General features: G+C 33.7%; 1 protein-coding gene across 2 annotated transcripts in view; it reads left to right on the top strand.

Annotated features, from left to right (window-relative positions):
- Window positions 1–13,256, top strand: part of TBC1D8B (TBC1 domain family member 8B) — a 63,195-nt gene that overhangs the window by 37,077 nt on the left and 12,862 nt on the right. For both annotated transcript variants that reach the window (XM_079124954.1, XM_079124955.1), the window contains exons 11-14: window positions 6,451–6,568; window positions 8,018–8,303; window positions 9,255–9,384; window positions 9,916–10,014. In XM_079124954.1, coding sequence (XP_078981080.1) covers window positions 6,451–6,568; window positions 8,018–8,303; window positions 9,255–9,384; window positions 9,916–10,014 — 633 coding nt within the window. The remainder of the gene's footprint in view (window positions 1–6,450; window positions 6,569–8,017; window positions 8,304–9,254; window positions 9,385–9,915; window positions 10,015–13,256) is intronic.

The following is a 13,256-nucleotide window of genomic DNA, read 5'->3' as shown; positions in this document are numbered from 1 at the left end:
ATTGGAAGATCTTTATCACGTAGTGACATCTCTTTAAAGGAAGTCTGTGAGCCAAGTGTGGTGGCACATGCCTGTAATCCCAGTGACTTGGGGGACTGAGGCAAGAGGAATGCAAGATCAAAGCCAGATGGGCAACATAGTGAGACCATATGTCAAAGTAAAAATTGAAAGCCTGGAGATATAACTCAGTGATGAAGCAACCCTGGATTCAATTCCCAATACTACAAAAAAAATAAATAAATAAAAGTCAAAAGAAGTCTATGACTTGTAGTGTGAGCCAAATAGAAATATGCCCAGCTACTATGAATTATGGGGGATAGGAGGTACTGTGTGCCATACATTCATTTCTAATAGGTTGAGCACCCATAATGATTATATATCAATAACATCTATCCACTGAAACTTGTTAATAGAAATTTGTGTGTGTGTGTTTGTGTGTGGTGCTGGGACTCAAACGCTTGGCCTTGCACATGGTAGGCAAGTGCTGTACCACTGAACTATATGCCCAGCTCTAGATAATTGTTTTGAAAAACAATATAAGTATATGAACTGCCTAAGTGACAAGTACTTTTTAGCATATTGTTACATCTCTGAAAGGTACAAAAGATGCATAATACATCTTTTCTCAAAAAGCTTAAACTCATCAGGTTCAGTGGTGCACACATGTAATCTTAACAGCTGGGGAAGCTGAGGCAGGAGGTCTGCAAGTTCAAAGCCAGCCTCAGCAATTTAGCGAGGCCCTAAACAACTTAGTGAACCTGTCTCTAAATCAAATATTTAAAATATGAGCAGTACCATTCAGGTGAGAACTGAGCCTACCAAAGAGACCAGCTAAGTTCATGTTGGAATCAAGTAGTAAATAAGTTTGTGTGGGACAAAATGGAGAATCTTGCTGGCCGTATAGCTCCTCTCGTGGAGTGCCTGACTCTCATGCTGGAGACCCAGGTTCGAGTCCCCAGCCCTGTGTGATTGTGCAAAATGGAGAATCTTTACAACCTGGGACTAGAGTTTTCAATTTAATATGGTAAACAGGTCATAATTGCTTTTAGTAAAAAAACCATGTAAGCCATACAGACATGTTAATGCCTAACTGGCTTGCATATCTATCTCTATCTCTATTGAGATATACCACGTATCACAAACTTCACCTTTTCATGTTTTATAGTATATTCACAAAGTCATACAACTATCACCAAAAACAGTTTCATACTCCAAAAAGTAACCCTGTATTCATTACTAGTTACTTTCCATTTCTCACTTTCTCCAGTCCTTGGAATCATTAATCTACTTTCAATCTCCATGAATATGCTCATTATTGATGTCTATCTATATGAAATGATAGTATATGTCATCTTTTATATCTGCCTTCTTTCATTTAGCATATAGTTTTCAAGATTTGTTTATGTTGCACCATGTATCACTACTTCATTCCTTGTTATGACGAATAACTATCCATTGTATGGATATACCACATTTTGTATATCTACTGAACAGGTGATGAGCATTGGAGTCATTTCCATATTTTGACTATAAAAAATAGTGTAGTTATTAATATTCATGCAAAAGATTTTTTTAAATTTGGCAATAGACCGTTATTTTATTTATTTATATGTGGTGCTGAGAATTGAACCCAGTACCTCACATGTGCTAGGCAAGCACTCTGTCACTGAGCCATAACCGCAACCCCTCATGTAAAAGTTTTTATGCGGACATTATTTTTTATTCTTTGGGGTGTATTTCTTGAAGTGAAATTGTTAGGTTACATGGTAACAATATGTTTAACTTGTTGGGGCACTGCCAAAATATTTTCCAAAGAGACTTCACAATTTCACATTCCTACCAGGAATGTACAGGGGTTCCAATTTCTCCACATCCTTCACTATACTTATGGTGTCTTTCTTTTGAATGCTGCCATCCATTTGATTTTGAAGTGGTACCTTGGCACACTTGTTAAAAGTCAGTTGACCATGGATGTTTGAACTTTTTGATGGAATCTCGATTCTATTCTGTTTATTTGTATTTCTGTTCTTAAGCCATTATCATACTGACTTGATTACTGTGTCTGTGTAAGTTCTGAAATCAGGAAGTGTGAATCCTTTAATTTTGTTCTTCTATTCCAGGATTATTTTTACTCTCTTAGATTCCTTGTATGTCTATGAATTTTAAAATCTGCTTGATAAATTCTTTCAAGGAAAATAGCCAGATAGCTGTTGCATTAAACCTATAGATCAACTTGGGAAGTATTAGATATTAACAATATTAAGTCTAGAAACACAAGATGTTTTTCCTTTCCATTTATTTAACTTTTTAATTTCTTTACTTCAAGAATATTTGATAGTTTTCAATATGTAAACCTTATAATTCCTTTAATTTTATTTCTTAAATATTTTAATCTTTATGATATTATATTAAATGGAATTATTTTCTTGGTTTCATTTTTGGGTTATTTGTTACCAGTATATAGAAATAAAGTTGAATTTTGTGCATATTGATCTTATATCCTATAACCTTGCTGAGATTATTTATTAGTTGTAGTAGATGTTTATTGGATGCTTTTTTTGTTGTTCTCTTGTTTTTTGTGGATTCTTTAGGAATTTCTATATATAGAATCATGGAATCTGAACAATAGTACTTTAGTTCTTCCATCCCAATCTGAATGCCTTTTTGCTTTGTTCTTGCCTAACTGACTTGGCTAAAACCTTCAATACAATGTAAAATGTATTTTTGTTGTTTTGAGATGGAGTCTCCTTATGTTGCGCAGGCTGGTCTCAAACTCCTGGTCTTAAGGATCCTCCTACCTCAGCATCCCAAGTAGATGGAGCTACAGGTGCATACTCCTACACCTGGATTGATAGAACTGTTAAGAATGTGAATCCCTGGGTTATTATTTATCTTGGAAATAATCTGTCTCTCATCATAAAGTATAATGTTAGCTATGAAGGTTTTATAGATTTTTTTTTGGTACTGTGTCTTGAACCCAGGGGCACTTTGCCACTGAGGTACAATCTAATCCATTTCATTTCTTTTTTCTTTCTAGTTTTGAGAGGGATTCTCACTAAGTTGCTTAGAGCTTCACTCACTACATTGCCCAGGCTGGCCTTGAACTTGCGATCCTCCTGTCTTAGCCTGGAGTCTCTGGGATTATAGGAGTGCACCACCACACCCAGCTGAATTTTTGTAGATTACCAGGTTGAGGAAATTCTTATATCATCCTATTTTGTTAAGTTTTTATCATGAAAGAGTATTTGATTTTGTCAGATGATTTTTTTCCATGCCCATTGAGATAATCATGTGATTTTTCTCTTTTATTAAAATGGCATATTTCATTGATTTATTTTCATATGTTGAACCACTCTTGCAGTCCCAGGATAAATCTCACTTGGTATTGGTGTGTAATCTTTTTGTTTACATGTTATCTGATTTTGTTTCCTAGTATTTTGTTAAGGATTTTTATATTTGTGTTTTACAAAATACATTGATATATAGTTGTGATGTTTTTGTTTAATTTTGGTATCCATACTTCTTAGAATGAATTGGGTAGTGTTTCCCCCCCCTTATTTTTTTGAAGAGTTTATGAAGGACTGGTGTTAATTCTTCTTTAATGTTGAGTAGAATGTGCCAGTAAAGCCATGTGTTTTAAACATTTCTTTCTGGGAAGTGTTTTCATTACAAATTCAATCTCTTTACTTATTATAGGTCTATTCAGATATTTCTTTCTTCTTGAACTGGTCTCAGTAGTTTGCGTTTTTAGAAACTTATCCACTTGATTTTGGTTATCTAATTTGTTAGCATACATGGATCATCATATTCCCTTATTTATATTCCTTTATATTTCTGTATGTTTAATAATAGTATTCTCTGTTTCCTGGTTGTAATCATTTGAGTCCCCCCCTACTTGTTTTTTAATGTTTTTGATTAGGCTACTTAAAGGTATTTCAGTTGTTTTTTCTTTTTAAAAAATCTTTTCAATAAACCAACTTTTAGTTTAATGATTTTTTCTCTATTTTTCTGATGTATATCACTTTTTGCTTACACTTAGCCTCAAGTTTAACCAGAGGTAAGAGCTTAGGCTTTTCTGCTCTTTCCTAAGCTACATATGGCTACAAATATGCATCTGCAGAAAGCCATGCATGTATATGTCTTTCTACTTTCCCACAAATGTGTCAGATTTTCAAAGTCCCCAGATCTTTTTTTAACCCTCTGTTAGTCTATTGTTTGACCCAGCTGCTATCCATTCCCTCAGACACATGTTAATAGCTCTGATGGTTTTCAATAAAAACCCTTGGGGAAAAAACTTTTTGTACTACAGGAGCCCTGTGTCAGGTCAAATAAAGACAGACTTGTAAATGGAGTCTTCCTGGAAACCACCAGATATATTAAATAATGAAAATTCTCAGGAATTGGGGTAGCTCAAATCACACCCTATTTCCGCTTGTGGCAACTGGGTACTGGTTTTCACCTTGATTGCTGGGTGTTGATTTTTTTTGTTGTTGTTTTGGAGTTTTTTGTTTTTTGCAGTGCTGGACCCCAAGCATGTTAGGAAAGCACTCTATCACTGAGCTATACCCGCATCTGTAGGTGTGATTTCTGAAGTCTGTCCTGAAGCTGAGGGGAGGAAGTGAGAATAGAACTGTTGCAGCATCACACTTGCCCACAGAGCCTCCACCAAGTTGAGGTTCAGAAAAGTGGTTGCATGTAGGGCTCTAAAGATTGCCAGTTCTCTGTGATCTTGCAGGAACTATTTCAAGTAGGTCATACAGAATCACAGGCATGAGTTTATTTGGAAAAGTTAGGTAAAAGAGAAGAGCATGCAGTACAGGCTGCTGAATGGACCTTTGCCACAGAGAACAGTGTAGTTTTTAGAGAACCTAGGGTTTTTAAAGGTTTTGAAACCAAATGAATTTGGAAACCCTCCCCCTGTGAAATTGATAAGAAGTAGATATTGACCCCAGGAAGTCTAGTTCCCTTTCGAAGTTGTAAGAAAGACTCCAAGGACTGGAAAAGAGCCCAAACCTGAGAAATCCTTTCTGAGTCCTAGAATCTTAGGTTGGTATAAAGGTCACAAAAGTTTTCCCTGAATGGTCTCAGGTATATTGTTTTTTAAAAGAAAGCATATGAGAGCGGTCAGCAAAGTAGACCCAGTGTGTAGAATTATCCTCCTAATCTAGTGTACCCACCTTTGGTATCTGTTATCTATTAGAATTATTGCCACAGAACTCACTGGTTTTACTGAGATTCAGGCATTTTCTTCAATAGATGTTACCTGTGGGTGTTCTTATTGCCTTTATAGAGGAAAACATTTTCAGAAGTCCTATGGTACCATTTTCACTCTGTTCCCTCCCTTATGACTTCTTGAACAACAAAGTGAAGGAGTAAAATGGCTTGAGATCAAATATTTTCAAGGAATTGACATACTTAATATACAGATCTATTAAAAAGGTATTAAAATATAAAAGTGAGCAATGGACATGAAATGATTAGTCACAGAGGAGAAAATGCATATTGATAATAAACCTGAAAAAGAAAGTTCAGCCTCATAGAAATTGAAATAAGAACAATGAGATGCCATCTACAGTATCAACTTAATAAAGGTAGTTATAATTATTACAATTCTCAATATTGGCAAACATGCAGTGAAATAAACATTCAAACACTGTTTACTAGAAACGTAAATTGGCAGTCTTTCTAGAATGTAATTTGGCAATAATATCAAGTCTTTAATAAATAACACCCTTTGACCAAACAATTTCATTTCTAGGTAACAATCCTGAGAAAATAGGAAAACACTTGAATGAAGACTGATATACAAAGATATCCATTGCAGCATAAGAAACATAGGATTTGTACCATAATAAAGATTAGGATAACTGAGAAGAGATTCCTCTTTGATACGGGAAATAAGATGTTTAGTTTTGGATGTAATGAAGGATGATTGACATCTAAGGGATATTCTTTGGTAGATAGTTGGAAGTAGAAATGAAGTTTATTTTCCCTAATTTTAGTATGTCCTTGAAAATTATGTGGATATTATTTTCAGATTTCTGATAATTTTTATCCATTGAAATTAATCTAAATTTAGTTTTTAAAATATATTTTTATAACTCTTTTATTTATTGTTTTATATGGTGTTGAGGATCAAACCCAGTGCCTCACACATGCTAGGCAAGCACTCTACCACTGAACCATAACCCCAGCCCCTAAATTTTTACTTATTGCATTTTACATCCATGGTATTATGCTTAATATTCCTTGAATGTTAATGTATAAAATAGCTGATTAACAAATTAGCCTACTTTATTTTGTTTTGTTTTGGACTAGCTCAGAGTTCTCATGTTTTCATTATTACTTTCACTTGTTCTCATATCTATTGAATACAACTAAGTTTGAAGAAGAAATGCAATTGTTACTTGAGTAATATTTACTTTTTTGTATTTTTTCTATTAACCTTAGGCAATGAACATTTTAACCTCAGTGTTGCTTCTGTATGCAAAAGAAGAAGAAGCTTTTTGGCTTCTGGTTGCTGTATGTGAACGAATGTTGCCTGATTATTTTAATCGTCGAATCATTGGTAAATACACACAGATACTATCTTAGTTTGTTTTCTCTTGGCATAACCAAATGTCCCAGACTGGGTAATTTATAAGTGATAGAGGTTTATTTAACTCATGGTTCTAGAGGATGGGAATTCCAAGAATATAAATGGCAGCATCAGCTCAACATCTGGTAAGGGCCTTCTTGCTCCATCATAATGTGGTGGAATGCATCACATGGCCAGACAGAGCAAGCACGCCACAGACAACTTGCTTTTATAACAAAGCCACTCCCTTGATAAACTATTAATTTACTAATTCACAAGTGGATTCGTGCATTCATTAGGGCAGAGCCCTCATGAACCAATCACTCACCAAAGATCCCACCTCCATATAGCACTTATATAAGAAGTTCGTGATTAAGTTTTCAACACATTAAATTTGAAATAAATTTAGTTGTAGATGTACACAATACCTTTATTTTGTTTGTTCATTTTTATGTGGTGCTGAGGATCAAACCTAGTCCCTCACATGTGCTAGGCAAGCACTCTACCATGGAACTACAATCCCAGCCTAAACACATTAAATTTGGGGAAACTATTCAATCCATAAAAGACACATATTTCTTTTCTGATCACTCTCAGTGTCTCTTACCTATTCAATTGCCAATGAAATAAAAGAATTGATTAACTATATTGCAAAATATACAAAATGCAAGCAATGTCAAAATGTCACATTCACTGACATGCTGAAGAGAAGAACTGTTTTGTCTAGTTGGGAGCTCTGGTGGCACAATCAGTTACTGTGTGGTATTTATACATAATCTATAATTGGAAAGATTGTATCTACTCTGTTTTTTAATAAAATGAATACTTGAAACTTATAATCGCTATACTGATAAAATAATGATATTCTGAAATATCCAGAGATGCTGAGGATTTTTAATAGTTTCTTGATGGGAGGGGAATTTTTATCAGCTTAAAATTGCCATATTTATATTAATTATTTAGTCATTTACAAGGTTTGAATGAAAGATCAAGATCTTGCTTTGATAACTGTATAATATTTTCTTAAAACATCAGGTATTTATAGATATCCCCTATCTTAAAACTTTTGGTATTATAGCTAGGTCACTGATTGTATTGCCTTTGTTAGAGTTATTTGTTTATTTATCTTGTGTTCTACTAGTTATTAAACTCCTTAAAGTTGAGGCCATTTTGTTACTTGTAATACCTAGTACAGGTCTATGCTATAATAAGGACTCAAATAACTCCTTAAATGAATTCAGATTGCATTTCTCAAGTGCTTTTTGATGCACGGCTCTCTACTAGAAGATGCAGAAATATATTAAATACAGAAAAAGCACCAAAAGAGTTCATAATTTAAGGAAGAGACGACATATATCAGCAAGCTAATAGAAGTGGGGAGGTATCAGAAACAAATCCTTTTGAAGATGCTCAATTTTAAACTTAATTTGAATTCTCCAGGTGCCTTGGTGGATCAGGCAGTCTTTGAAGAACTTATCAGGGATCACCTTCCTCAACTCACAGAACACATGACTGATATGACATTCTTTTCCTCAGTTTCGCTCTCATGGTTCCTCACACTTTTTATTAGTGTGCTGCCTATTGAAAGTGCAGTGAATGTGGTGGACTGTTTCTTCTATGATGGAATAAAGGCCATTTTACAATTGGGTTTGGCAATACTTGACTATAATTTAGACAAGCTGCTGGCATGTAAAGATGATGCTGAAGCTGTGACGGCTTTAAACAGGTAATATAGAAACTATAACATTTAAATCTGAAGGGAATCTAAGAGACTGCGTTTTTCAATCCCCTTAATTCACCAGTGAAGAAACTGAGCTTTAGAAACTTAAAACAGTTTCACCAAAGTCACAGAGCTTGTTGAATGAAAAAAGCCAGGCGAAAAGTCTAGTCCATTGTCTTCCAATAGAATGTAACAAAAGAAAATCACTTGGGAATGAAATGAACCATTAGGTTGTTTACACTAATATTGTTGATTCAGTGTGCTAGGACTTTCATAGTCTCAGTTTGAGCTAAAAAGTGTTTCTATGTAAAACTAATTTGACTGGGAAAGGGCTGGTTGATAATGCTAAATATCCAGTGGAGGAAATTATCCTGGTTTCTGTGTGGTTTCCATCAGGTAGATTGAACTTTATTTTCCTGGTGGCTTTTGTTTGGATGTTATTTTGTATTGGAGGGGGTGTGTGTGTGTGTGTGTGTGTGTGTGTGTGTGTGTGTTTTATGTGTGTACACATTTGTATACATTAAATTAATATTTGAATCAGCAACTATTGTAATGCTTCATCAAATACCATTCTATAAAGAATAATATATAAATGCCTCTTGCCTTCAGAACTCTGTGATAAGGCCTCAATATACCTTTTGCTTACTACCTCTTACACGTCTTTACATACCATTTCCATTCCTGCTGGACCGTGTAGTATTTGCTGAGTATACACTGAGCCTGTTTGCTTCCTTCATGTTCTCTTCCACAACTCAAAATGATATTGTCTCTATCCTATTTTCCCACCCATGTCTTCCTATTTCCCAATCATTTTCAAATTCTACCTCTTCAGAAGCTGCCTATTGTATTCTTGTTTGAAATTATCCTCTGACTGACTAGGGAAATATTAGTTGTAATTTTCTCAGCTTTAATTATTTTAGTTCCACTAACTCTTATATTACTATCACTTTTGAATAGGTTCTTTGACAATGTCACTAATAAGGATAGCCCTTTGCCTTCAAGTGTTCAGCAGGGTTCAAATGTGAGTGATGAAAAAAGCAGTCATATTAGAGTGGATATTACAGATTTGATAAGAGAGTCCAATGAGGTAAGTTTTTATATCATGAATATGATTCCATAGAATATCTTAAATGATACCGTAGTTATCTCTGTAGTGGTATATTAAGAATAAAATATGCAAGTAAATGCAAGTAAAGATACAATTTAAAAACTTGTTTCACTTTTGGATTCTGTGAACTGGTCCTAGGTTGCATGACCTCTTCTTTCTCAATGTGCTTTTCATTAAATGAAACTCAATTCATTTGCTTTTACAAATGGTGACCACTTTTAAATATGTATCACTGTAAAAAAATGTGAAAATTATTCTGTCTTAGAGACTAAGAATTTTACCAATGTTCTTAAACTTAATCTAGACACAGAGTAGATGGGATTCTCTCCAGTGAGTATATATAAAACTGAAATGTGGGAGGTGAAAATTTGCAAAATCACTGAACAAATCAGGAAAATAGTTAGGAAAAGAACCAAGGCCTCTGAGAATTGAGTCTGATTAAAAATTAATTATAAGATGAAAAGTGGACATTTATTATGAATGAATATACACTGAAATCATTTCTTGCAGAAATATGGTAGTATTCGCTATGAAGATATACATAGCATGCGCTGTCGCAATAGGTTATATGTGATTCAGACCCTTGAGGAAACAACAAAGCAGAATGTGGTGAGTATCTAACCATTGTTAGGAAAACCAGTTAGAGTAACTTTTTCCTCCAACATCCTCTAAATGTTATAATTGCATACAAACTAAACAAAAAGACAAACTTTTGAGCTAGATTCTTGCCAAGATTTAGCTTACTGAAAAAAATATAAGAAAAAATAATTTATTTTCTCATGTCTCAATTATGTTGCTTTCTCCAACACATTTAAGCATAAAATACTTGTGTTGTGCTGCATCAGGAACAACAGCTGATCTGTATAATAGTCAGTTGTCTAATATTATTTTCCTTGAATACCTAAGGTAAATTGAGTAGGATACAAAACATTTTTAAGTATTCACCTTTTTAATATTTAGATGACTCTGTAAGCTGTTAATACTGGTTTCCACACGTCCAGTGAGATGAAGAGATTACTTCAGAAAGGGGAGAATTACATTTTGCTGTTTATATTCTGTACTATTTGATACTTTATCGTGTGTGTTTTGTACACTTACTTGGTTAAGACCAAGTCCTCAGAGGAGCAAGTCTAGGAAGATTAACAATCCTGAAAGTTTCAGATTTAGATTTCAGTTAAATAAATCAGTGATGTTACTCTAACATAGTTAGCAGAGTCCCCTTATTTCTGTTACATATTTTCTAAAATTTACTAAAATTATAATGTTTATTGTAAATAATTCAAACATTACAAAAATGTAAAGAGTAAAAATTCCCACCCCAGGAATAACCATCTTAAAATGCCTCACTATATATCCTTCTAGATCTTTTTTTCTATATATGTGGACATCTAAATGTGTATGTTGGTGGGAAGGGGACGTATGACTTTTTAATTTTGTTTCTTGTTTGTTTTGTTTTATTTTGTTTTATTTGGTACTGGAGATTGAACACAGGGGCGCTTTACCACTGAACTACACCCACAGCCCTTCTTGGTTTTTTTTTTTTTTTTTTTTTTTTTTTTGAGACAGGGTCTAAGTTTCTTAGGGCCCTGCTAAGTTGCTGAGACTAGTCTTGAATTTGCAATACTCTTGTCTGAGCCTCCCAAGCTGCTGGGATTATAGGCATGTGCCACCATGCCCAACTGTGTATAGTTTTTTTAAATGAGATCATACTGCTTTGTCGTATAGCTTTTTTCATTCAAAAATATATCATGGGCTGGGCAGGGTAGTGCATGTCTGTAATCCCAGTGACTCAGGAGGTTGAGGCAAAAAGATAGCAAGTTCAAGGCCAGCCTCAAAAATTTTATTTAGGCTTTAAGCAACTTAGAAAGACCCTGTCTGAAAATAGGGCTGGAGATGTGGCTTAGTGGTTAAACACCCTGGGTTCAATCCCCATTACCCTCCCCAAAATACATGTGTGTGTGTGTAGTCATTACATTTAAGTATATAAAGATCTTACATTTTACTCTCTTCTTAATATACCAAATAATATACCATAGTGTATGTATATATATATATATATATATATATATATATGCCTTAACTTATGTAACTGTTCACTGTCAGTGTGCATTTAATGTCTCAATTTTTTTATTTGCTCTTACAGATAATATATTACATAATCATTTGTGTGTGCGTGTGTGTGTGTGTGTGTGCTTGCACGCGCATGCGTGCACCTTTTTTCTTTATAAGAGAATTTCTGTAATATAGATTCCTGGAAGTGGAAGCTGGGTAAAAGGGTACCACAATCTAAAATTTGATAGGTCTTGCCAAATTATCTGCCAAAAGATTGACACCAAATTCAAATCCCACCAGTAGAATATAAGAACACATCTTCTACACACTAACACCTAAGATCTTTAGTACATGCCAATTAGATAGATAAAAAAATCAAATGTTACTTTAATTTTCATTTTGCCAATTACATGTTTCTTAGCCTTCTTCATTCCTTAATTGACCGTTCATAGCCTTTGTCCATTTTCCTGTGAGATTATTTATCTTTTTCTTACTGATTTGTAAGAGGTTTTGAATATTACTGGTGTTCTTTGTCAGTTATATTTAGGGCCTAATTTCGCACTCCCAGTCTTGTTGGTTTGTTTTCATTTTCTTTATGGTGTCTTTCAGAGTATATATGTTACAATTTTTTATGCAGTCAAGTCCTTCCCTTTTTTCTTACATAGTACTTGGGTTTCATGTCAAACTTAGTAAGACTTTCCCTATTTAAAATTATTATACAAATTATAAAAAAATGGCTGATATTGCTGGTATTGCTTTTTTAATATTTAGATCTTTAATATACCTAGAGTATATTTTTGTGTTTATAGTATGAGATAGGGCTCTAATATTATTCTTTCAACTGAAGTCACCCATTGTCTTATAACCACTTATTAAATAGTCCATTTTTACTGTACTCTACTTTTCCATAGTCTAAATGCTTATTTACATATAAGGACACATTTCTGGACTTTTTATTGTTGTTGTTACTGGAGCGGTACCAGTATTTTAACTATTGTGGCCTATGTTCACTCTGAAATCTAGATAAACTTTTAAAATTCCTTTTTAATGTTCATCTTAATTATCTGTCTTTTAAAATGCCCTTTAATAAGCACATATGGTCTTCATTATGTAGGTATTATACATTTATTTTTAGATTTATTATACTCCTATGTATTTTATGGTTTTATCATTAAAAGGATTGAGTTATTTTTCCATTACATTTTTCTTCTATTCACTTATTTTTTTAATTAAAAGAAAATTTTAGTTGTCAATGACTTTTTATTTATTTATTTATATGCCATGCTGAGAATCAAACCCAGTGCCTCACACATGCTAGGCAAGTCCACTACCGCTGAGTAATGTCCACAGCCCCTTCCATTATATTTTCTAATTATGTATTTCTGGATATGTAACAGCTATCGATTTGGACATGTTGCTTTTCTGAGTGGTCAAGTTACTGATTCATTAATTATAATAGTTTTCATTTGGCTTTCTCAAATTTTCTGAATAGCCAAGCATATTATTTCCAGTGTTAGATTTTGACATTTTCTTATATACCTCTTTTCTTTGTTGTGTTTTATTGCATGCAGTAGGCTCTTCAGTGATGTATTGAATAATAGCTATAGAAGTAGTTTTCCTTTTCTTATTCCTGAATTTAATAGGAATGTCTTCAATATTTTATCACTGTTGACTTCAAAAAGATGACCTTTATCAAATTAAGGAAGTTTTATTCACTTTCTAGGTTAACAGGTTTGTTACTTTTTTAAAAATTAAGATCAAAGTATTAACTTTGATCAAATGTTTTTCTTTTTTCATAT

This window comes from Sciurus vulgaris, assembly GCF_902686455.1.
Source record: "Sciurus vulgaris genome assembly, chromosome: X".
Taxonomy (NCBI): Eukaryota; Metazoa; Chordata; class Mammalia; order Rodentia; family Sciuridae; genus Sciurus; species Sciurus vulgaris.
The sequence above is the reverse complement of the archived record's forward strand: the minus strand, read 5'-3'. Positions and strand labels throughout refer to the sequence as shown.